The sequence below is a fragment of the Lepus europaeus genome, chromosome 10 (assembly GCF_033115175.1).
Source record: "Lepus europaeus isolate LE1 chromosome 10, mLepTim1.pri, whole genome shotgun sequence".
Taxonomy (NCBI): Eukaryota; Metazoa; Chordata; class Mammalia; order Lagomorpha; family Leporidae; genus Lepus; species Lepus europaeus.
This window is the reverse complement of record NC_084836.1, coordinates 55,861,688-55,887,662: the sequence shown is the minus strand read 5'-3', so window position 1 is coordinate 55,887,662 and position 25,975 is coordinate 55,861,688. Positions and strand designations below refer to the sequence as shown.

General features: G+C 40.4%; 1 protein-coding gene across 1 annotated transcript in view; it reads left to right on the top strand.

Annotated features, from left to right (window-relative positions):
• MSRB3 (methionine sulfoxide reductase B3) overlaps positions 1 to 24,742 on the top strand; it is a 208,780-nt gene extending 184,038 nt beyond the window's left edge. The window contains exons 6-7 of the mRNA XM_062203292.1: positions 14,722 to 14,819; positions 23,459 to 24,742. Coding sequence (XP_062059276.1) covers positions 14,722 to 14,819; positions 23,459 to 23,626 — 266 coding nt within the window. The 3' untranslated portion in view covers positions 23,627 to 24,742. The remainder of the gene's footprint in view (positions 1 to 14,721; positions 14,820 to 23,458) is intronic.
• The last annotated feature ends 1,233 nt before the right edge of the window (positions 24,743 to 25,975 follow it).

The window sequence follows — 25,975 nt, the reverse complement described above, 5'->3', positions numbered from 1 at the left end:
ATTGAAAAATCTAAAGGATGATTCAGTTTTACATATCCCTCACCTTCATATTTACTGTAAGAGCTCATCAGTTACCTATGCAGTTACCTATGGAAGGCAGTGAGCTGGAAGGCTGCTATCTCTCTCTCTCTCTATCTTTTTTTTTTTTTTTTTTGGTGTGTGTGTGTTTTAAATTTATGTTTTTTTTTTAATTTTTTAAAATTTTTATTTAGTAAATACAAATTTCCAAAGTACAGTTTATGGATTACAATGGATTCCCCCCCCCATAATTTCCCTCTTACCTGCACCCCTCCCATCTCCCACTCCCTCTCCCATTCCATTCACATCAAGATTCATTTTCAATTATCTTTATATACAGAAGACGATATATTAAGTAAAGATTTCATCAGTTTGCACCCACACAGAAACAAAAAGTGTAAAATACTGTTTCAGTACTAGTTATAGCATTAATTCACATTGGACAACACATTAAGGACAGAGATCCCACATGAGGAGTAAGTACACAGTGACTCCTGTTGTTGACTTAACAATTTGACACTCTTGTTTATGGCATCAGTAATCTCCCTAGGCTCTAGTCATGAGTTGCCAAGGCTATGGAAGTCTTTTGAGTTTGCCAACTTCGATCTTATTCCGATAGGGTCATAGTCAAAGTGGAAGTTCTCTCCCCCCTTCAGAGAAAGGTACCTCCTTTGATGGCCCGTTCTTTCCACTGGGATCTCACTCACAGAGATCTTTCATTTAGGTCTTCATCTTTTTTTTTTTTTCTTTTCCATGGTATCTTGGCTCTCCATGCGAATGCCTTAAGGGCTGATTTTGAGGCCAGAGTGCTATTTAGACCATCTGCCATTCTATGAGTCTGCTGTGTATCCCACTTCCCATGTTGGATCCTTCTCTCCCTTTTTGATTCTATCAGTTAGTATTAGCAGACACTTGTCTTGTTTGTGTGATCCCTTTGACTCGTAGACCTATCAGAGCCATCAATTGTGAACTGAAATTGATCACTTGGACTAGTGAGATGGCATTGGTACATGCCACCTTGATGGGATTGTATTGGAATCCCCTGGCACATTTCTAACTCCACCATTTGGGGCAAGTCCGATTGAGCATGTCCCCAATTGTACATCTCCTCCCTCTCTTTTTCCACTCTTAAATTTAACAGGGATCACTTTTCAGTTAAATTTAAACACCTAAGAATAATTGTGTGTTAATTACAGAGTTCAACCAATAGTATTAACTAGAACAAAAAAAATACTAAAAGGGATAAAGTATTAAACTGTACATCAACAGTCAGGGCAAGGGCTGATCAAGTCACTGTTTCTCATAGTATCCCTTTCACTTCAACAGGTTTCCTTTTTTGTGCTTGGTTAGTTGTCACTGATCAGGGAGAACATATGATATTTGTCCCTTTGGGACTGGCTTAATTCACTCAGCATGAAGTTTTCCAGATTCCTCCATTTTGTTGCAAATGACCAGATTTCATTGTTTTTGACTGTTGTATAGTATTCTATAGAGTCCATGTCCCATAATTTCTTTATCCAGTCTACTGTTGATGGGCATTTGGGTTGATTCCAGGTCTTAGCTATTGTGAATTGAACTGCAGTAAACATTAAGGTGCAGACAACTTTTTTATTTGCCAATTTAATTTCCTTTGGGTAAATTCCAAGGAGTGGGATGGCTGGGTTGTATGGTAGGGTTATATTCAGGTTTCTGAGGAATCTCCAGACTGACTTCCATAGTGGCTTTACCAGTTTGCATTCCCACCAACAGTGGGTTAGTGGGAAGACTGCTCTCTTAAGATGTATAACAGTCTTGCTGGGAGAATGGAGGCAGCTGCTGGGGTGTTGGTTTTCCAGAGTAAACCATTTCTCATTCAGGTATTGCATAAACCCCAGGAGAAACCCTTGTCTGTGAGCAAATAATAACAGAGTTCCCAGAGCTCCCAGGCAGCTTTCCTATACAGAATTGAAAACTGCTATGGAAATAAACCTATGCTAGATCTGAGGGCAGAGGGAATCTATGTCAGACTGTAGGAGATGACCCATACCTGAAATGGGAACTGTCAATCAGGGATCACCACAGACATACAGAGCAAACCAAGAGCCTAAAAGAAAAAAACAAGATAACTGATGCAGAGAAAATAGAGGTGTTTTAGAAAATGACTTAAAAGGTAAAGTAAAATCACCTTCTAATTCATAGTCTCAGATATTTGGAAAGCTATTTCATGGATAAAATGAGATAATAATGTCAAAGAAAAATCAAAAGAAAGAACAACCAGAGGCTAAGCATAGTGTGAAGAAATGTTACCTGCCACAAAATGCCATTTATATAATTTTTTAAAAGATTTTACTTATTTATTTATTTAAGAGGTAGAGTTACAGACAATGAGAAGGATAGAGAGAGAGGTCTTCCATCCGTTAGTTTACTCCCCAATTGGCTGCAGCAGCCGGAGATGTGCCAATCCGAAGCCAGGAGCCAGGTGCCTCTTCCCAGTCTCCCACGCGGATGCAGGGGCCCAAGGATCTGGGCCATCCTCCACTGCTTTCCCAGGCCATAGCAGAGAGCTGGATTGGAAGAGGAGCAGCTGGGACTAGAACAGGCGCCCATATAGGATGACGGTGCCACAGGCGGAGGATTAACCTACTGAGCCATGATGCTGGCCCCATAAGTTTTTAAATATCTAAAACATAAAATATTATTTATGGATATAGACATATGTAGGAAGTGAAAGAAAACAAGTATGGAATAGTACTTAAATGAATATACTTTCAGCATCAGGAAGTATAGGAGTAAGGAAGAAGGTTGGAGGTAGATCTGGCTGTAATTATAATATTTGCTTTACTAGAAAAAGATAAAAGAAGAAAAAGAAAAACCTGAAGCAAATATGGAAAACAGTGTTATCTGGTAAATTTGAGTAGTTAATATCCGTTAAATCATGGATACCTATTTTGCATACTTTCAGATGTATGAGGATACTTCAAAGAATTTGTGGAAAGTAGAATTAAATGATAAGTTGTTCTAGTACTAGTGGTTGAACTCTGTAATTAACACACAATTATTCTTAGGTGTTTAAATTTAACTGAAAAGTGATCCCTGTTAAATTTAAGAGTGGAAAAAGAGAGGGAGGAGATGTACAATTGGGGACATGCTCAATCGGACTTGCCCCAAATGGTGGAGTTAGAAATGTGCCAGGGGATTCCAATACAATCCCATCAAGGTGGCATGTACCAATGCCATCTCACTAGTCCAAGTGATCAATTTCAGTTCACAATTGATGGCTCTGATAGGTCTACGAGTCAAAGGGATCACACAAACAAGACAAGTGTCTGCTAATACTAACTGATAGAATCAAAAAGGGAGAGAAGGATCCAACATGGGAAGTGGGATACACAGCAGACTCATAGAATGGCAGATGGTCTAAATAGCACTCTGGCCTCAGAATCAGCCCTTAAGGCATTCGGATCTGGCTGAAGAGCCCATGAGAGTATTGTAGGCATGGAAAGCCAAGATACCATGGAAAAGAAAAAAAAAAAAAAAGATGAAGACCTAAATGAAAGATCTCTGTGAGTGAGATCCCAGTGGAAATAACGGGGCCATCAAAGAAGGAGGTACCTTTCTCTGAAGGGAGGAGAGAACTTCCACTTTGACTATGACCCTATCGGAATAAGATCAAAGTCAGCGAACTCTAAAGGCTTCCATAGCCCTGGCAACTCATGACTAGAGCCTAGGGAGATTACTGACACCATGAACAGGAGTGTCAAATTGTTAAGTCAGCAACAGGAGTCACTGTGTGCTTACATCCCATGTGGAATCTGTCCTTAATGTGTTGTCTAATGTGCAGTGATGCTATAACTAGTACTGAAACAGTATTTTTACACTTTGTGTTTCTGCGTGGGTACAAACTGATGAGATCTTTACTAATTATATACTGAATCGATCTTCTGTATATAAAGATAATTGGAAATGAAAAAAAAAAAACCTGGTGTTAAATTGGAAATGGCATAGAAAATTAATTAATCTTTTAAAAAAATATTATGTAGGATCTCTGTCTTTAATGTGGTGTACACTGTTATTTAATGCTATAACTAGTACTCCAACAGTATTTTTTTTTCACTTTGTGTTGCTATATGGGGGCAAACTGTTGAAATCTTTACCTAATATATACTAAACTGATCTTCTGTATATAAAGAGAATTCAAAATGAATCTTGATGTGATTGGAAGGGGAGAGGGAGCGGGAAAGGGGAGGGTTGTGGGTGGGAGGGATGTTACGGGAGGGGGGAAGCCATTGTAACCCATAAGCTGTACTTTGGAAATTTATATTCATTAAATAAAAGTTAAAAAAAACAAAACAAAAAGAATTAAATGATAAGTTTATTTTGATGCAAAAATAAACTTAAAAACATGCATATGGGTGGGGGAGGGTCTTCAAAAGTTCATGAAAAGTGCATATTTGAAAAATCTATGCATGGATTTCAAATTTTTTTACATCAAAATAGATTTATCGTTTACTTCTATATTTCTGTGTATTTAAAAAAATTTTTTTTATTATTTATTAGAGAAACAGAGGGAAAGACAGAAAGAAAGGTCTTCCATCCACTCCCAAATGGCCGCAATGGCCAGAGCTCAGCCAGTCGAAAGGCAGGGACCAGGACCTCTGGGTCTCCCACACTGGCACAGGAGCCCAAACACATGGGCCATCTTCCACTGCCCTCCCAGGCTACAGCAGAGAGCTGGGTTAGAAGAGGAGCAACCGGGACACGAACCAGCACTCACATGGGGTGTCAGAGTTGCAGGTAATGGGTCAGCCTACTATGCCACAGTGCCAGCTACATCTATAAACTTTTTAAAAAGATTCTTTTTTTATTTGAAAGGCAGAAGGATAGAGTTTCCAACTTCTGGTTCACTCCTCAAATACCCATAATGACTAGGACTAGGTCTGACTGAAGCCAAGAACAGAGAACTCAATCCAGATCTTCCATGTGGTTGGCAGGGACACAACTACTTGAGCCATACATGTTGCCTCCTGGTGTACACATTAGCAGGAGGCTGGAATCAGGAGTCAGATCTGGAACTCAAACCCAGCCACTTCAGTAGGGTACATAGGCTTCTTAAGGGGCATCTTAACTGCTAGGCTAAATGCCTGTCCCTCCATGAACTTTTTGAAGTGTCCTCATATTAGAAATGTTTGTAATTAAAAACCAAACATTGAAATTTTGAGTTGCAGAAAGTTCCATACAAAATGTAATAAGATAATGATCGAAACTAAAAACAAAAGGAAATGTGGTATACCTTTTAACAAATAATACAGTGTAAGAAATAAAAAGCTGTTTGCCTTTAAGCAGCCTGGTATTATGTCCAGTGGCACTGGAGATAGAAACAGAATCCTAGCACTGTTTAGCTCTGCAGTAAGCAAGATGTAAATATCATAATAATATAAATGCCATTTATTAGTTCTTAGCTCTTAGAATTTGTAGATAAAGCACAAACATTTCATCATGATTGGCCCTTGGAGTGTAGGGGGGAAGGGTGGGTGGGAGAAGAATGTTTTATGGAGTCCAGTGATATCTCAGTTTACAGAATGTCCATGTGTTCATTTGTTCTTTCCTCAGATAGCTTTTTGAATATCTGTTATGTAACAAGCAATATTTCAGGTGTTGCGCAACACAGTGGTGGATAAACTCCCCATTTTTATTAAACTACATTGTAATTAAAGTGGCAGACATTATCAAATTTTAAAAGTATCAAAAATAATGTATTATCAAAAATTGGAAAAGGGAGGGGAAGTGAGATTAGTGTTCATATGAATACTAAGACATCACCTTTCCTATGAAGAAATAATTTCATGGGGCTGGCATTTGGCCCAACAGGTAAAGCTGCCATCTCTGATGCTGGCATCCTATATGGGTGCCAGTTCCTGTCCTGGTTGCTTCACTTTTTTTTTTTTTTTTTTTTTTTTTTGACAGGCAGAGAAGACAGTGAGAGAGACAGAGAGAAAGGTCTTCCTTTTCCGTTGGTTCACCCCCCAATGGCCGCTGCAGCCAGCGCACCGCACTGATCCGAAGCCAAGAGCCAGGTGCTTCCTCCTGGTCTCCCACGTGGGTGCAGGGCCCAAGGACTTGGGACATCCTCCACTCACTCCCAGGCCACAGCAGAGAGCTGGACTGGAAGAGGGGCAACCAGGACAGAATCTGGCGCCCCAACTCTGATCCAGCTCCCTGATAAAAGTAGCACAAGATGGCCCAAGTGTTTGGGCATCTGCCAACCATGTGGGAAGCTCCTGGCTCTTGGCTTCAGCCTGGTCCAGCCCTAGTGATTGCAGCCATCTGGGGAATGAACCAGTGGATGGAAGATCTCTGTGTGTGTATCTCTCTCCCTCTCTCTCTGCCCCTCCCTCTGTCTGTATAACTCTTTCAAATAAATAAATAAATCTTTAAAACAAAAGAAATTCATAATATCTAAAACAGCATTTTCCAATGGTGGTAATACCTCATATCTTGTGGTACCTATTATGGTAGACTATTAAAAACTTACATGTGGCTAGTGTGACTAAGGAACTATAATTTTACTTAACTTGAAATATGAATGTAATTTATATTTCATTTGTGACATGTGGTTTGCAGAGATTTAAAATGAAGGAATTAAGAGATAGCAGTATATAAGCACATTTTGTAGAATTAAACAGAAACCCGGGCCGGTGCTGTGTCTCACTTTGTTAATCCTCTGCCTGCAGTGCCGACATCCCATATGAGCGCCCCCTTCTAGTCCTGGTTGCTCCTCTTCCAGTCCAGCTCTCTGCTGTGGCCTGAGAAGGCAGTGGAGGATGGCCCAAGTGCTTGGGCCCTGCACCCGCATGGGAGACCGGGAAGAAGCACCTGGCTCCTGGCTTTGGATTGGCTCAGCGCCAGCCGTGACAGCCATTTGGGGAGTGAACTAACAGAAAGAAGACCTTTCTCGCTCGCTCGCTCACTGTCTGTAACTCTACCTGTCAAAAAAAAAAAAAAAAAAAATTAAACAGAAACCCTATTAACTGTGGTTACCTTATGAGGAGGGGAATTGAAAGATAATATTTCATTATGAGCATCTTGCAGCATTTGATATTTTTACTGTATGCATGTATTTTGCTTATTGTTATGTAACTTTTTTGGATTACTGTATTGCAACCAAATTGGTCTTTAGGAAGAACAGAAAGCTGATTTTTTTTTCAAAGGTTTATTTATTTGTTTGAAAGTCAGAGTTACACAGAGAGAGAAGAAAAGGCAGAGAGAGAGAGGTCTTCCATCTGCTGGTTCACTCTCCAATTGGCTGCAACCGCTGGAGCTGCGCCAATCTGAAGCCAGGAGCCAGGAGCTATTCCGGGTCTGCCACTTGGGTGCAGGGGCCCAAGGATTTGGGCCATCTTCCGCTATTTTCCCAGGCCATAGCAGAGAGCTGGATCGGAAGTGGAGCAGCCAGGACTGAAACTGGTGCCCATATGGGATCCCGGCACTGCAGGTGGTGGCTTTTACCTGCTATGCCACAGTGCCAGGCCCAGAAATCTGTTTTTAAATGAGATAAAAATTATACTTGAGTGTCAATTCAATGGGACTATTTAGCAAGAATCAGGGTTCTAAACTTCAATTTTTGTTAGCAAAGAGGCTTCATAGAGTTTTATTACTTGAAGTAGCTAAAAAAGTAAGTTTTAATCGGAGAGGTTAACATATTTAAATTATGGAGAATCTAAAAGCTAAAGATTTCAAAATATGGCCCTAGAGTTATAGAGCTATGAGAACTGATACACACATACAAAAATATTGACCTGGACCTGCATCTCCAGCTTGTCTTACCAAAACTATGCTCAAATTTATGTTATCATAATTAAACTATAACTCGTTTGGGATTCATTGTGCTTAAGCTTATTTTATATTTGAAGATCAAACTTTTTGCAGTTACCTTTCAATTCATACATCCTTATTCATAGGTAGTTTCTTTTATGTTTTGATGGGTCACGTAGGTAACTTGCTGAAGTTTCCCAGTTGTATTTCAGTATGTGGGGAAGACGTACAGGGAGTTAAAGGTGTATAGGGATGCTTGTTAAATTAAGAATAGGGGAATGAGGGCCCATTTTCTAGACATGGTGCAGATAGAATTGACTTCAACTTGTTTATAGTCTGTTGCTAACTTTAACAACTTGTTTCAAAGATTTTTGAGAGGAAGGAGGAGGATGTTGAGCTAGAAAGCTGAGAAAGTTTTTCTCAGGTGTCAATAAAACACTACTTGGGGAAAGTTCTGTCACTGTTCAGTTATGGATTTGAGTAGACTCAGAGCAGCTTTATTAAGCTACATTTGGAGGGGATTATTATTTTTTACCACAATCTAAAAAACTCTGCCCTAGCATAGATGGTAGTAGGCAACAAGGAAGTACCACTAATAATCTGCATCACTTGGTCTTCTGTTAGAGATGGAAATAGCATCTGAATTCATTTCACCATTTGCAAGAAATATTAAATTATAGCTGCAGATTAATGTGTTCACTGGTTACATAAAACTAAAGCAGAACTACCATATTCCAGCTTGTCTGCCTTAATGCTGCCTGTATTTATTTGCTATCTGGAGATGGGTATTCTTTGAGGAGAGAAACTATTTATTGAAAATACAATATTTGTGATAATAATAGGCTAATATCTAAAAAGCACAGTTTATGTTCTTTGACATGAAATGATAAGAGGCCCCAAATCCAACCTCATCAAATAGAAACAAAGGGATGTGTTGGGGGTGGGTTTATACAGGTTTTCACATGACTTTTCTTTTAAAAAGTGCATGGAATGCATCCAAAACAAATAATATTTTGTTAGATGAGAAGACCAAAAGGAAAATCCTAGAGAAAGGAGGATTGATGATCTTTCTTTAATGTCAAAACTGACATAAACACACTCCCCTTCCCCCACCCTTTTGCTCAAGATAATTTTCTCAACAAGACGCAGATTGCTTCAGTCTTTCTCTATCACCCTTTGAAGCACTTTCCTTATTATTAGGAGTGGGGGCAGGGTTTCCTTTGAGGATTTTTACAGCATTGAAGAGTTCCTCCTTTAAATACTTTCACATGATGAGGGAATTCCGCTTTCAAAGTGCTGTCATCACTGTGCCGCCTTTGCCATAACACAGTTTACTCTTGGGTGAGGATCCTTCTTAGTTGGATTATCATTAAAACTTACCTTTCTGATACATTCTCTTTTGGTAGAGCTTCACTTTTTCTGAGACCTAGCAAAGCAACTCAGCGTTCTCCTTTGTTAATCTTGTTGGTAAAGTTAGCCATGGTTCTCTTTTGAGATGTGTTCCATCACATAGGGTTCTAATCTTCAACATGGTTTCTGTCATCAGTCTCCACTAATTAAGATTTGGGTAACATGCTGATACTCTGTTTTTGTTTGTTTGTTTGTTTGTTTGTTTTGACAGGCAGAGTGGACAGTGAGAGAGACAGAGAAAGGTTTTGGGTAAATAATCAATTATATCTCAAATTAAATTATATCATTTACATCATAATTCCTATACTTTCCCTTTGAACAGCTTGGCCATTAGAAAGTGAGAGAATCCATATTATTTAGGATATACTCATTATTTGGCTTGTTTGCGTTCACCCAGAGGTCCTTAAGTGTAACAGTACAACAATCAGCTAATCCAGGTAGGACAATAAAGATATTTCTTTTTTTTTTTTTTTTTGACAGGCAGAGTGGACAGTGAGAGAGAGAGACAGAGAGAAAGGTCTTCCTTTGCTGTTGGTTCACCCCCCAATGGCCTCTGCGGCCGGCGCACTGTGGCCAGAGCATCGTGCGGATCCAAAGCCAGGAGCCAGGTGCTTCTCCTGGTCTCCCATGCGGGTGCAGGGCCCAAATACTTGGGCCATCCTCCACTGCCTTCCTGGGCCATAGCAGAGAGCTGGCCTGGAAGAGGGGCAACCAGGACAGAATCCGGCGCCCCAACCGGGATTAGAACCCGGTGTGCCGGCGCCGCAAGGCAGAGGATTAGCCTATTGAGCCACAGCGCCAGCCAAGATATTTCTTAAAACCTGCAACTTCCTTCTTGCCAGAGTGTTCAAAAGACTTCTGAGTCTTTTATTGAGGAAGAAAGTGGAACATAAGAAAAGAACCCTAGACCAAAGTAAACATCCAGATTCTGTTTTTGGTTCTGCTTCATACTGCCTGTGTAACCTTAGCAAGTAACTTATCCTTTGGCCTATTCCCACACGCTTTACCCCACCCCTCCCCCACAAATAACTGTGAAATCAGTGATCTGGATGATCTTCATATTTCTACCATGGTAAATACATAGTAAGGCCTTTTCTCCATCTCCATTGAAAGACTTAGTTACAGTGATTGGGCCAAGTTGAATACTGCAGTGAGAAATAAGCATAGATATTTGTTAGTCTGTAAAACAGGAGTCTTATTTCCTGTGGGACTCTGTGATATAATTATTCATCCTCATTACTTATTTAAGGCTAACTGGAAGTCAATTTAATTAACATTTGAGCTGTATCTTTGTGCTGAAGACCATGATAGGCAGTGAGAATACGTGGGCTAGTGAGTTCCTTACCTTCAACATCTAGTCATAAAGGAAGCATGAAAATAAATGTCACAAATCGAGTGTAATAAATAGACAAGACAAATATATACATATATATAAATGGTACATGGAAGAAAACATGTATAGATACACACATGTATATATTTCTCTCTACATATTTTGAATTCTAGAAATAGGAAAATGTGTATGTGACACCTGTTTACTGCTGAGCCAGATATGTCGCCCCATAACATTAGTTGTCTTAAACAATCAAATTATGCCACAGAAGATTTAAAAAGAAAATACAGAATGTTTTATTTTTTCTCACAGATTAATGACTTTTTATTTATTTATTTATTTTTTTATTTTTGACAGGCAGAGTGGACAGTGAGAGAGAGAGACAGAGAGAAAGGTCTTCCTTTTGCCGTTGGTTCACCCTCCAATGGCTGCCGCGGTAGCGCGCTGCAGCCGGCGCACCGCGCTGTTCCGATGGCAGGAGCCAGGTGCTTCTCCTGGTCTCCCATGGGGTGCAGAGCCCAAGCACTTGGGCCATCCTCCACTGCACTCCCTGGCCACAGCAGAGAGCTGGTCTGGAAGAGGGGCAACCGGGACAGGATCGGTGCCCCGACCGGGACTAGAACCCGGTGTGCCGGCGCCGCAAGGCGGGGGATTAGCCTGTTGAGCCACGGCGCCGGCAATGACTTTATTTTTCAATGTCCTTAAATATCAGCATTAAACCTGTCTTCACTAGCAGTGGTACTCTGTCACTGAACAAACAACCTAAATATAGCAAGTCATCATTATAAACCGAATAATACAGTCTAGAGTATATTTAAGTTCTCTTCAGAATTTAGAAAGTAGGAGGAAATGGGTTTTCTTAAGAATGCTATTAGTCTCAACATAATTAATTTTTGTGAAATGGTATAGTCCAGGCCGGCGCCACGGCTCAATAGGCTAATCCTCTGCCTGTGGCACCTGTACCCCAGGTTCTAGTCCTGGTCGAGGCGCCAGATTCTGTCCCGGTTGCCCCTCTTCCTGTCCAGCTCTCTGCTGTGCAGTGGAGGATGGCCCAAGTCCTTGGACCCTGCACCGCCTGAGACCAGAAGAAGCACCTGGCTCCTGGCTTCAGATCAGTGTGGTACGCCAGCTGCATCGCGCCAGCTGCAGCAGCCATTGGAGGGTGAACCAACAGTAAAGGAAGACCTTTCTCTCTCTCTTTTTTTTTTTATTATTAAACTTTTATTTAATGAATATAAATTTCCAAAGTACAGCTTATGGGTTACAATGGCTTCCCCCCTCCCGTAACATCCCTCCCACCCACAACCCTCCCCTTTCCCGCTCCCTCTCCCCTTCCAATCACATCAAGATTCATTTTGAATTCTCTTTATATACAGAAGATCAGTTTAGTATATATTAGGTAAAGATTTCAACAGTTTGCCCCCATATAGCAACACAAAGTGAAAAAAAATACTGTTGGAGTACTAGTTATAGCATTAAATAACAGTGTACACCACATTAAAGACAGAGATCCTACATAATATTTTTTTTTTTAAATTTTCTATGCCATTTCCAATTTAACACCAGGTTTGTTTTTTTTTTTTCATTTCCAATTATCTTTATATACAGAAGATCGATTCAGTATATAATTAGTAAAGATCTCATCAGTTTGTACCCACACAGAAACACAAAGTGTAAAAATACTGTTTCAGTACTAGTTATAGCATCACTGCACATTAGACAACACATTAAGGACAGATTCCACATGGGATGTAAGCACACAGTGACTCCTGTTGCTGAATTAACAATTTGACACTCCTGTTCATGGCGTCAGTAATCTCCCTAGGTTCTAGTCATGAGTTGCCAGGGCTATGGAAGCCTTTAGAGTTCGCTGACTTTGATCTTATTCCGATAGGGTCATAGTCAAAGTGGAAGTTCTCTCCTCCCTTCAGAGAAAGGTACCTCCTTCTTTGATGGCCCCATTATTTCCACTGGGATCTCACTCACAGAGATCTTTCATTTAGGTCTTCTTCTTTTTTTTTTTTTCTTTTCCATGGTATCTTGGCTTTCCATGCCTACAATACTCTCATGGGCTCTTCAGCCAGATCCGAATGCCTTAAGGGCTGATTCTGAGGCCAGAGTGTTGTTTAGACCATCTGCCATTCTATGAGTCTGCTGTGTATCCCGCTTCCCATGTTGGATCGTTCTCTCCCTTTTTTATTCTATCAGTTAGTATTAGCAGACACTTGTCTTGTTTGTGTGATCCCTTTGACTCGTAGACCTATCAGAGCCATCAATTGTGAACTGAAATTGATCACTTGGACTAGTGAGATGGCATTGGTACATGCCACCTTGATGGGATTGTATTGGAATCCCCTGGCACATTTCTAACTCCACCATTTGGGGCAAGTCCGATTGAGCATGTCCCCAATTGTACATCTCCTCCCTCTCTTTTTCCACTCTTAAATTTAACAGGGATCACTTTTCAGTTAAAATTTAAACACCTAAGAATAATTGTGTGTTAATTACAGAGTTCAACCAATAGAACAACAACTAGAACAACAACAACAACAAATACTAAAAAGGATAAAGTATTACATTGTACATCAAGAGTCAGGACAAGAGCTGATCAGGTCATTGTTTCTTATAGTGTCCATTTCACTTCAACAGGTTTCCCCTTTGGTGCTCAGTTGTCACCGATCAGGGAAAACAAATGATATTTGTCTCTTTGGGACTGGCTTAATTCACTCAGCATGATGTTTTCCAGATCCCTCCATCTTGTTGCAAATGACTGGGTTTCATTGTTTCTTACTGCTGTATAGTATTCTATGGAGTACATGTCCCATAATTTCTTTATCCAGTCTACTGTTGATGGGCATTTGGGTTGGTTCCAGGGGAAGACCTTTCTCTCTGTCTCTCTCTTTCTCTCTCACTGTCCACTCTGCATGTAAAAAAAAAAAGAAAAAGAAAAAGAAATGGTATAGTCCAAAAGGTTACAGCTTTCCTGGTTATTTGTAGCAATCTTGAGCTGCAATCAAGGAATTGGAAACTGTTTAAACTCCTGTTGTTAAATCTGGCACTGACTATGAAATTTATGCTGTTGTGTAGTGAGGGATGGGAGAACTTGAGGGAGTTTATAAAAACTTGGCCTGAGCTAATTGTTTTGTTTGAAACTGGAAATCATATTGTTGAAGCTTTCATTCTGTTTTCTTTCAATGGGTGTATTCACACAAAGCACTGTCTTTCTAAAAGGCTTCCTCTTCTGAAAGAAAAAAAAAAAAAAACATTTGCACCAGCAATTCAGCAACCTAGCACCTCTTTCATCATTTGGGGGATTCAAGCTTCAGTTCAGTAACTCCAGATATATTTTTGGGAAACTCAAAAACATTCCCATTAATACTGAACATAAAGTGTGACTGTACACTCAAAACGTTTGTGCAGTCTTATGGCCTATTTACCATTGAGTTTTTTAAAATGTGCATATATTTTTAAAAAGTCATTAGAATAAATGAAAATTGGAACAAGATGCTCTTTGAGAGAAGGTGCTACCTAGAGAGGCCAGAGTAATGTAATCCGTGGGTCTCTCCTATGAAGGGAGCAAGATTCTTGCCTGTAAAATAGAAGCTAGATTTTTTAGATGCCTTATCCCAGGAAATTAGATTAAGCTGGAAACCACAGGTTATTAATCTTTTTAATATTCTAATCACCCAAACTAAGTAATAAAAGAGCTTTCCTTCTAAAGAGGCATGGAATAGTTTTGAAAATTGACAGAAAAATTGATTGTAATTTGAAAACATCATAATGGAAGATTCATAGTGCTTCAAGGCCAGGCCCACTGACTATGTAATAAGAGAAAGGAGGTGAGAGAGCTTTCTACTTTGGAGAATGCTCTAGAAAACCACTGGAGAATCTGAGAATGTTTTATGAGCCACAAAACCCCAGTGCAACTATAATCCGAATGTGAGGAAAGGGTTATTCCTAAAAGATAATTGTGCTCTTGTAAACTATGCTATCCTTCAACTTTTGATCCCCCCCACCTTTTTTTTTTTTTTTTTTTTCAGGTTGAAAAAGTTAAGCGTGAGTCACAGAGAAGGTTTTCCACCATTTGATTAGCATTTTTTTAAAAGTCATATTCTAACCAAAGACCATTTCTCCTCTCTCTTCCGGTTGTTGTTCCTGCTTTCATCCAGGTTGGCCTTCGTTCCATGATGTGATCAGTTCTGAGGTCATCACGTTCACAGATGACTTCTCCTATGGGATGCACAGGGTGGAAACCAGCTGCTCTCAGGTGAGTTTACCCCACCTGAAAACCCTGTGTGCCAGTCCCTCTGCATTGAAAACACTTTCTGGATACCTAATTGTACTAAAATATGGTAATTGGGCCAAGTGGGAAGTGAAGTCTTAGAAAAATTCAAATAATATCTCAGCCTTAGGTGATTAGCAAGTCTAATGAAATGTGAATCGTGGCTTTGACACTATTAAATAAAACCACTGGTAGGAAAAAAAAGTCATCTTCAGTGGACTCAAGATAGGGGGGAGTAGGCTATACTTGGGGTACATGAAGATTTCACTAGGTGCCTGTACATAAGCTGATGTTTTGATAATCTCCCCTCCCTGCAGTTCTCTTCATCCCCTGTTCAGTGGCAGTGATCCAGTCACAGGCAGTGGGGACTCTGAAGTGACTTTTCTGGATTGGTGTGAGGAGCAAGGCTGAGAGAAGCTGTAGCAAGCAGAAGTTCAGCACTGGCTATGTGAGGGAAGAGTACACCTGTGAGATAAGGGCACTCCTTCTCAGCTTCTTCAAGTATGTAGACTTTTCTTCATTTCCGAGGATGTTCTAGTTAGTTCTGTCCATTGGACAGTAACCAAATTAATGCAGGCTCTCAGCGAGGAGGGCACAAAAATAGTTAATCCATCAAGAGATGTACTTGTTAGTATTTTGTGCTTAAAGCCAGAGACACAGTTAGAAGCCTTTGACACAGGATAAGAGCAATTGCATGTTCTATAGCAGCTCATCCTATTCTTCGAACCGGCTTTAAATAAGTGAAATGTAAAGTTTGAGGGTGGTGGCATTGAAATGCACTGATACGACAGAGTATTTTGTTGAGGAGATTTCCATTGCACCCCTCAGAAGTAAAGGGGCACAGCCAGGCAGCTCTGATAGTGAAGTGATTGCCACACACAGGCCTTCCTCAGGATTCCTCTGCTTGCCCTTTACCCATTTTTCCTTTACGCCCTTCATCAGGGACAAGATATTCAGGGAGTAGGTGGCATATTTACTACCAAGGAGGGAGGAATATTGGTTTGAACTAACCATCTGATGAATTTCTGTCTTCATTTCTTTGGAGAAACAGAAAAGGCGGGCAAGTTAATTATCTTTCATGTGTTAGGACTACTCTCTCTCTTGAAAAGCAGGCTTTGTATTTTATCTAAATCACATTTTCAGCTCACTCTAGTTCTCAGATAGGAGTCTGTGCACGTGATAGTGAGACTTCCTGATCCTAGCTCTCACCCCAGAGATTATCATTTAATTGGACTGGGGGTAGCCTGAGCAGTGGCAGTTTTAAAAACTCCCTAGTGAATGCTCACAATGACTTTATAAGGTAGATATTGTTATTCTCCCTTATTTTACAGTTGAGGAAACTAAAGCACATACAAGGGTAAGTTTTAAGTGGCAGAGCTGAAACTTGCATTTAGGCTTTCTGGCTCCAAAGCTATTTATGGGACACAATAAGACAGACAGACCCTAAGAAGATAGACAGATAGACTGGAAAGGGTCATATAAAACTTTTTTTTAAATCCCATGATTCCCTAGTGACTAGTTTAATGCAATCCAGTTCTGAATTCAATTGAATTTAATTGGTGATTTTTTAACTATCACAGAAAGAAATTGAGATTATCTACTCTAAAACCAAAAAAAAAAAAAAAAATTGGCAAATGGTAATGATAGATGGGGTGGTACACAGTTAATTGTCATTTAGGTACAAGATACTTCATACACCTCCTTTAAGGCTAATAGAAAAGGCTGTTATGTAACTGTTACTTTGCTTTTCATTTGCTACTTTGCATTTCATTTCATTTTCATTTCAATCATGCTGGGTATTGAGGGCAGGGGAGAAGATCCTCCAACTGTTGGTCTACTTTCCAAATGGCCACAATGGCTGAGGCTGGGCCAGGCTGAAGCCAGGAGCCTGGAACATCTGGGTATGACATATGAGTGGCAGGGGCCCAAATATTTGGGGCCATCCTCCACTGCTTTCCTAGGTGCATTATAAGGGAGCTGGTTGGGAAGTGGAGCATATGGGCCTGGAACTGTGTCTCACATGGGATGCTGATGTCAAAGGAAGCAGCTTAATCCTTTGTGTCACAATGCTGACCCTCAGAACTGATTTTCAGACATTGAGTCTTATGACAACTAAATTAAGAAAGTGCAAAACAGTGAAATGTTAATTTTCTTTAAGGCCCTCCTGTCCTATTTCCTTGTGACTAATTGTTTTAACTCACAGTTGGAATAAATGTCCTCCTTGCTCTGGGCCAGCTGCAGAGATCACATCACTAGTAGTCAAGAACAGAGCAGTTTGAAGGTACCCTACAGTTACCAAAGAGAAATGAACCCTACAAATGATATCACCATTAGGTAGCAGTCATAATATGATGTTGAGTTAAACCAGGCATAGCTCTTGCATCTTTGGTTAAAGGCCAGGATGACTAACTCTTGCTGTTCTAGGGTGAATTACTCTTGTCCTTAAAGTCCTTTTCTAGAAGTTGTGTGAAGAACTCACTCTGATCTCATTTGAATTTTGAACTTCTTTTCTGCCACATTCACAACTCATATTCAGAAACTATCAGACCCTTTCTCAAAGATAAGTTTTAAATTTAAAGAGAAGAAGGAAAAGGAGTTTTGTTCCACTAGGGTGTATGTGAAAATATGTGCTTTATGAAGTGAGTTCTGTGTTGGAGACAGCCAGGTTCTAGCAGTAAAGACTGATAAGGTTTACTGGACTCTTCCTCCTGTGGTCAGAGCAAAGGATATCTGCCACCCACAATAACAGTGCACCAAATTCTAATGTGCAGGGAACTCTTTCAGTCTCATTGTCTTGAATTTGTGTGTTTCACGTACATTTATTTTCTATTTAAAAATATTTTAATTTCATTTTTTTTTCCTTTTTATCATGCATCCTTTTTACCTTAACTTCAAAAAATAGCCAGTTTAATGGTTCCCATACCAGAGCAAACTGTGTTTTATTTCCTAGTTTTTCATTCTTAGCGCTGTTCTTCATTATCAGCTTATCTTCTTTTACCTTATATTTTTTCAGTTTATGTAGTCATTCCTCATAATTTCTCCCATTTGGTTTTCTTTTTCTTTTCTTTCTTTTTTCTGTTTTTTAGTATTATTGTTTTGATAGAGAGATGTGTGGGAAACTTCTGTCATTTGCTTTACTGCTTTTTGGGCCCTGCACCCGCATGGGAGACCAGGAGGAAGCACCTGGCTCCTGGCTTCAGATCGGCGCAGCATGCCGGCCCCAATGCACTGGCCGTAGCAGCCACTTGGGGGGTGAACCAATGGAAAAAGGAAGACCTTTGTCTCTCTCTCACTGTCGAACTCTGCCTGTCAAAAAATAAATAAATAAATACATAAAGTAAAAATAAAAAAATAAAATTCTTGTAATTTAAATTCATGCCGTCTCTTTCCTCTGGACTGTATTGCATCAATGTAGTTTGTGTTATGAAGACACTCTTAGAAGCTTTTAGTATCTCATATACACTCTTGGTTGAATATACTATATGAACTACTTCTTTCCTTTTGGTAATGATGGAATATCTAAGTATGAAGATGATCCTCTTCTTACCAGCTTCTGCGAATGTGCTGAGCTTCTGTGAACAAAACAGAAGACCCAATTTGTTTGCCTGGGAATATAGTGACATTTCACTGCTCTGTGGATCCCTAATTCTTGTTTGGGTAATAGGTTTCTTTTTGTTTTTTAATTGTGGTGCAGATCACACTATTCATACATTGAATTGGGATTCCTATTTGGGTAGGACTTGTAGACATGCTGGGAGCCAGTGACCTCTCACCTTTTCACGGTGCATTATAGCTTTTCCATGTACCCAGTGACTTCTCAGGTAGTAATATTTTTAGTAAGGTTTAATTGAGAAGAGTGAAGACTGGTTCAGTCCTGTCATCACTTTTCTGAGTTTTATAATCAGGTCCTACTTAAAAAATTGTCATATAAGAAGCCTAGTTCACTGTCTGATCCTTGAGTCGACAACACAGAAAACAAGCAAGGAGAATAGAGTCTCTGTTGCCTCCATTCTTATTCCTTATGGAATAAATAGATTATTCTGTGCATGCATTTTTTTTCCCCAGCAATATAGTTGTTTTCTTTTGCTGTTCTACCTATGAACTTAGAAATTGCATTCATATTATAGCTTCCAAAGAGTTTCTCAAGTTTGCCAGTTCTGGTAGGAACACACATCTTCTCTCAGCTGCAACCAATTCCTAACAGCTTTCAGTTAACGAAGACTTTTACTTAGTTTTATTTAATTTGTATTTTTGGCTACTGTTAAATACATGGCTTCTATTTCAGTTTACTGGCTGCTCTGAGTAATTGTTTGACAGCTTCTCAATCTTCCAACCCCAGCCTGTTGAGCAGTGCTTTTTCAGGAGTTTAGATTCAGTACAAAAAGTTCATATTTGTATGGTTTAAGTTGTAGTTCAGTGTAGTAAGTTGGTCCTGAAAACATTTAGAACATTATTCCTCCTTCAGATAAATTTTACATCTGGAGCAAATGGGAGATGAATAAATCACTTAACTTTCTGTAATAATCTTCAGGGAAACCATCAGATACCTGAGTTTCCCCAAGTTGGAGTCTATTTATGGCTGCTGTTACTATGGATGGACACTATGGTAGGATTCCTTAACTTTGCTTGAGGTTCTTAACCAAATCAATAGAAAAGTAAATATGCATCAATACAAAGTATTTTCCAAAGTTTAGCAGTTTTTGGTAAAACCTTGAACCTTATTAATCTTCTGCAGATGACAACTCATATATTACTGATGATTAAAGATACCCATGTGTTACAGGGGACTCTCAGACTCACAGCCCATCTCTCTTTTTCTTGATCTTTCAATAAAATCCTAATGCTAAACTGGTGACTTCACAGTCATTTCCTTGGCAAAAGATTAATATCACAAGTACAGAGGAAAAGAGCCCTTACTTATACACAAGTGTCTTCAATAACAGTGGGAGAAAACAGTACTACTGGCAAAGTAAATTGCTTTTATTCTTAAAAGTGTTTTCTCTTTCTCATCCTGCCCCATGTGCCCAAGTGTAAAAGCCTTGCTTTGAAAGTGCTTCATGCTGTACATCAAACACCTAAGAGAAAATGACAATAATAAAGCCCAAAAATCCTAGGACTAGCTAGGAGAAAACCCTCCAGGACAGTGGGAAATACTTCAGTGCAGAAATATGGAACGGTGTTGAATACACTGCATTTCTCATGTACACAGTTGAGAATTACAGTCAGATTTTAAGGAATTATGTTAAGTTTGATGCTCATTCACTTTTTCAGAGGAGTCATTTCCCTAGGTTCTCAGCCTGTTCTTTAGTTGACAACTTTTCTAACTGGGAGGCTTAGTTAATAAAGGATTCCTGTGGAAATTAATATTTTTCTTCCTTTGGAACTATTCTCTCACACTTGTTTAGCCTGAGGACTAGGGTATTAGGTATAGTTCATATTTACCTGTAAAATACAATAAAATACATAGCCATTAAAAACAACTTTGAAAATGCACACCAAAGACTCTGGCCTGAAATAAATCATTAACAGCAGGTTTCACAGATTTCTTTATCGAGTAACCAGTTTGTTTCAGTTACAACCAGGTGTGCTGAGAGATACCAACATATTGCCAGTTGGCTGGGGCCAGGGAGGCAGAGCTCACAGCGGCTGAAGAAACAATGCATCACTGACAACTTCCATTCATCATCCCAGCCTATGGCCAGGGCTGGAAGGCTGGAAAGAATGGGCTCCATGTGTGTGCCCCTCAGGGAGGAGCCTTCAGGGCTTATGCACTTTGGATAGAAACTGGGTAATTGTTTTTTATGGGAGACGAGGTATACCTGGGAAGAAGCACAAATGGCACTAGGTGGTTCATCTTGTCTCAGACAAATGGCCTCAAACTTTACAGGCAGTGGGGTGAGCGTTTCTGTGATTGGCACAAATATACATAAACATCTTTCTATGTTTTTAATGTTGCTCCTCCCTGGGTAATCTAAGCCTGGTGAGAATCTTCCAGTACACCCCATAGCAAACGTGTAGTGAACCTATCACTATCTTTTTTTTTTTTTTTTTTTGAACTCACACTTTTTCTGAGAATTTGCCTCATTCATTCCCAACCCATAAATTTGTTTGTAAGTGATTTTTGTTTCTTTTTCCTAACTGTAATTTCCCCTCCTCGTCTCCCATTGTCTTTTTCCTGGATTAGGGACACATTTATAATCCTTAGGTGTTTTTCCTTCTGGTTAAACAGAAGACTTGTTCCAGCTTAGCCAAAAAACCTATAAATTGGAAATCAACTTAATTCAAAAGATTTAGTTACTGTTATTTGGATTTTTAGAATATGCCTTGGGATAAGAAATCCATGTAACTTACCACTAAATGGCTTCAAGTGTATCTTTACTATACTTTGGTTTTGGGGTTAAATAGAACTGCTTTCTAGATATGCACAAGAGATGTTTAATAAAAATAATAATTATTTTGCCAGATAGCTGTATTTTCTCATTAAATACACACACACACACACACACATGCACCCACCTCCACTCCCACCCCCACCCCCCACCCCCTTACCTAAGGCTTTTATGTGAAAAGTTCACTTCTTAGCTGCCAAGCCATCAAAGTGCAGGAGCTGCCTGTGCGGTTAACAATCATGCCCATATCCTGGTTACCAAAAGCTCTTGTTCCTGCTGGCCAGCACCCTGGCTGTTTGGCAAGCAGAAAGAGTGTTTTCCTGTGTCCATTGGGTAAGCGTATGTATTTTTACTGGTGCATCTTAGCTGCGATGCTTGAAAATTTGGCCTCAATTGTTTATAGAAAGGAAAAGCAATCTGAGCTGTCAGCCTTGATATTACCTAAACCTATGTAGAATGTGGTAAAAATAATGCAAGATTTGTTTTTTTAGGCCTGTTTCATATTTTCCAGGCAATAGATCAAATCAGTTCAGGGTTTGTTTTCAGTTCTTTAATAAGCTGACACAGTGTGTTGGCAGCACAATAAGAATGAACTTTTAACAGGGAAGTGCCATCTAGTCAAAGTTGCTATTTGTGCTATTCATTAATAACTAGGGAACTCTGGAGAATTGAGCTTAGCACTTTCAATGGGGAAACTGAGATTCTGGTTCTTGCCATTGGAATGAGAACCCTTCCTCATTTCTCTTTTGTCATCTCCATTTGGTGCCTTAACTTGTCTACTTTTTTTTCCTGCAATTTATAAGTGTTTTGTATACTCTTACAGTGAAAAGGATTATGACGCTCTCTCTATGCCTTTTCTGTCATGTACTTACCTAAATCTTGATTATTTCTTCTCCTTAAAATGCTCTCTGCTAGATACCTATTTCCTTTCTATAGGTCTTTATTCCAAAGTCATCCATGGAGGATGGCTAAACCTTCCTGTCTAAAAAGCACCAAACCCTGACCCTTCTTCATATATACACACATTACTTTTTTTCCCCTCTCCTTAGCATTGATTTCTACCTACCATGTTTCACAGCTCACTTACTCACTTGTGTATGGTCTGTTTCTGCCACTAGAATGTAAGCTCTATGCAGCCAGGGATTGTTGGATGTATCTCTAGAGTCTAGAACAGTGTCTGGCATGTAGTAGGCCCTCCAAAATATCTGTGAAATGAGTGAATGCAAGTCAGTTACCTTGGGCTCTAGTTTCTGTGTTCCATCATGAGCGACGTGTTTCCACAGCCTGTTTGAATGTGGTTCACTAATGTCTCCATCCCCTTTACACCTGTCCCTGCTGAGAAAGGGTGAGAGATATGTGTGATGTAGTCCATCAGCTCCAGGAGCTATGCCCAGCATCAAAGCAGTTCATGAAAGAGTGTATTCAGTGAGCAGTCTTTTTGGAGAAATTTTTCTCTGGCTTGGATGTCCCTTTAAACACCATCCTAATCAGCCATGCCTCATCCTGCCTCTTCTTCCCTGGATTTCTGGATAGTTGGTAGCTGTGATTTTGGCTGAACGGCTTATTCACACATTATAGCTGGTTTGCACAATGAAGCCAGCTGGGCACTCATCCTATCAGAAACCAGGAGGCAACGATTCTGTGGGCAACAGACTGCTTCGTTTGCTGCCCTTGCAACCTTGGTGACCATGACATAAATCTGCGGAGCCTTGCCATTGCTTTACTGGGTTCCAAGAACATCCAATGTTTGCCTGATGTTAAGTTTTACTGCCCATGAAAGCAAACATCACCTTCGTCATGGCCAGTTAAACAGTCTCTTTTATAGTGGCCTCCTGCATATCTGAAACCCACCCATCCAAAGCCAGAAGTCATGCCAGGGGGCAGGGATTTTATTCTGCCACGTTGCTTACAAGGGGAGATCAAGGGTCAACCCAATTCATAAAATTACTGCAGTCATTTTTCAGCTGGTTGAGAGACTTCACAGATCAAAAAAATACAGTGGCTCCTAAATGATTTCTGATATGCACAATTCCAGTGTGTTTTTTATTCTCAGCATGTGGTGCAAAGCCTGCCAGAAACCATCTTTGCAGCTATTGACAGGCGGATCAGAAATCACCCAGGATGGTTCTCATCAGGGCTCCTCGGGCCGCTCATCCATTTGAAAGGTTTGGAGTGAGCGCCTCTGAAAGCCTGCCATGTACACGCTTCCCCTTACACTCTGCTCTTCTCTTTCAGTGCGGTGCTCACCTCGGGCACATTTTCGATGACGGACCTCGTCCAACCGGCAAAAGATACTGCATAAATTCGGCTTCCTTGTCGTTCGCGCCTGCAGGTAGCAGCAGCGCCGCCGAGGGAGGCAGCGGGCTCAGCAGCCCAGTGCAGGCGGACAAAGCGGAGCTGTAGCGTTCTGGAAAGGCATGGAAACAACGTGTACTTCATGCACCGCTTACTAAAAAAATCAAATGGTTTCTCTTCATAGATATATTTTTTCCAAAAACTCTAAGGGCGGTTTTGTGTTGTTGATATTTTTTCTTCTCTTGCTTGAACAGAAGCCTTGCCCATCTATGTATTTTGACTAGATTGGGAACTATTTATAGCTTTAGCCAACAGAGATAGCTTTGTGAAACCTCTTCACAAGCCATGTAGGCAGCCTTTCACATTATTTTCTTTGAGCACATGGCTTCGTCTGAGGTTTGTTTCCCTTGATTCAGAGGCAGAGGGTCCGTGGGTCCTGAGAACAGCGATCTCTCCTGTGTAAGGTAGAGACAAGGACTCGGGCGTGGGGCAGGGAGAGTTGCTCCACACATGGCCTTGAGGCATTGCACAGATCTACCCAAGATAAGGATGGAGTGATGGCTTATGGGACTCCTCAGCTTTGTGGAAAGTTTGAGCTAAGGTTGTTTTTTCTCACTAAAAGGGTGTGAAGGTCTAAAGTCTTTCCTTATGTTAAATTGTTGCCAGATCTGAGGGGGCGCACTGAGTGTTGTGGCAGAGAAGTAAACATTACCTCACGGTGAGGCCTTTATTTTATTTTATTTTATTTTCCATTGAAAACATTGGAATGTAAGACAACTGTAAAATGTTGAGCCCCATTTTGTCCAAAGTTCACAAAGAAGAACACCTGCCCATTGCCTTTTTATAAGTCCTTCTCTCCACACCTAATATCAGCTGCAGCTGGAAGGGCATTTGGGTAAATTCCACTGTGTAAAATAAAATATTGGGGACAACACACTTCATCAAGGCAGCAGAAATGAGAGAGCACAGAGGAAACCAAAGATGAAGCCTTGAGTACTAAAAACTCCAGTGCTGGGTAGAAAAGCTGACAGTGCACAGTAACTCATAGAACCCAAAGCAAGGGACAGTGGGCACAGAGCTCCCGGTGGCCTCTACAGAGAGGCTGGGAATTAAAATAGAAATAGACAGGAGCCCAAGTTCCATACTTGATACTGATCCGTTGCGTGACAAAGGACAAGCCATTTAACCTCTCTGTGCCTACCTTTCTTTGTGTATAGACTATGACTCATAATATTTGTAAAATGTATTGACACTCTCAGGGCAAAATTACTATATTGCTATACAATTACGATCAATGTTGTAAGATTAAACTGATCTGGTTCTAATTGCCTCAAAGGCCAAATCCCAGGCATTTGAAATGGAAAGAAGCAGAGGGGAGGTTGACTTAGCTGATTGGTATGGAAACAGTTGGGCCAAGGGCCAGAAAATTTTCTTTGTAGCAGTATGGCTGGTTTTACTTTGAGAAGCTCTGTTGGTTTGCTTTGTAGCATTCATTTTGCTGAGATGGATGTCATTGTGTACATGAGGTTTTCACAGGTAAAAGCAATGGTGAGATAAGTCAGTATGGCTGGGGCCATGTGTGAAGGTGAGGTGTATGACTGATGGATACTGCATTTGTAACTTTGAATGCTAACCCCTGAAATGTAGCTTTTAAAAAGTGATTATTTTTGTAAACCTTTGACAGCTTATGAAGAGTGACATCTTTCCTTGTAAGCATCAAGGCAGAAATAAGAAAGAGGGACAGTTGGCAATTTTAAAAGGAGCAATGACCAAATGACTAATTAAAATCCAGTGTCAGAGTGGCCGAGTCCATGTCCTTCCACTGCTGTGCAAACACCCAAGAAAGGCCCTGACGTTCCGATGACCCTTCATTGTCCTATATGCTACACCTTTGCAATGCCTGAGGAGTCCAGCTGTTATCTACAAGCTCAGAGGCTCCCTGGGCCCTGAGATGTCTCACCCCAGGCCCTGGGGATCATTCTGGAATTCACAGGCTTCCCTCCCCTTGAGGAGTAAGGTATGGAGTTTAAGACCAGACAGGCCATCACGTCTTTCCAACCTCATGAAGGGAGTCCTCGTGTTTTCCAGGAACACAAGGACCCCATGTGGGAGGGCACTGTCACAGCATATGGTCCATCTATCAGAGGTACACACAGCACTTCTCAGCCACTCCTGCCACATTTTGGGGCCTTCCCTGGGGTCCACTGGATCCAAACCACAGGTTTGGGGTAGACAAGGAAGATTAATGAAGGGCTTCTTCTCTCTCCACAGAGATTCTAAATTGTCATGGTTCCTTCATTTTTATTAGGACTTAACATTTCCTTAATAAACCATCCTCACAAACAAAAACTCCTTTGCTAATCTTCACTCTTTGTTTTGAGGAAAGCCAATTTCTCATCTATCACAGTTTTCAGCATCAGCCTTAAGAAAGTGAAACATCCATTGGAAAAAAAAAAA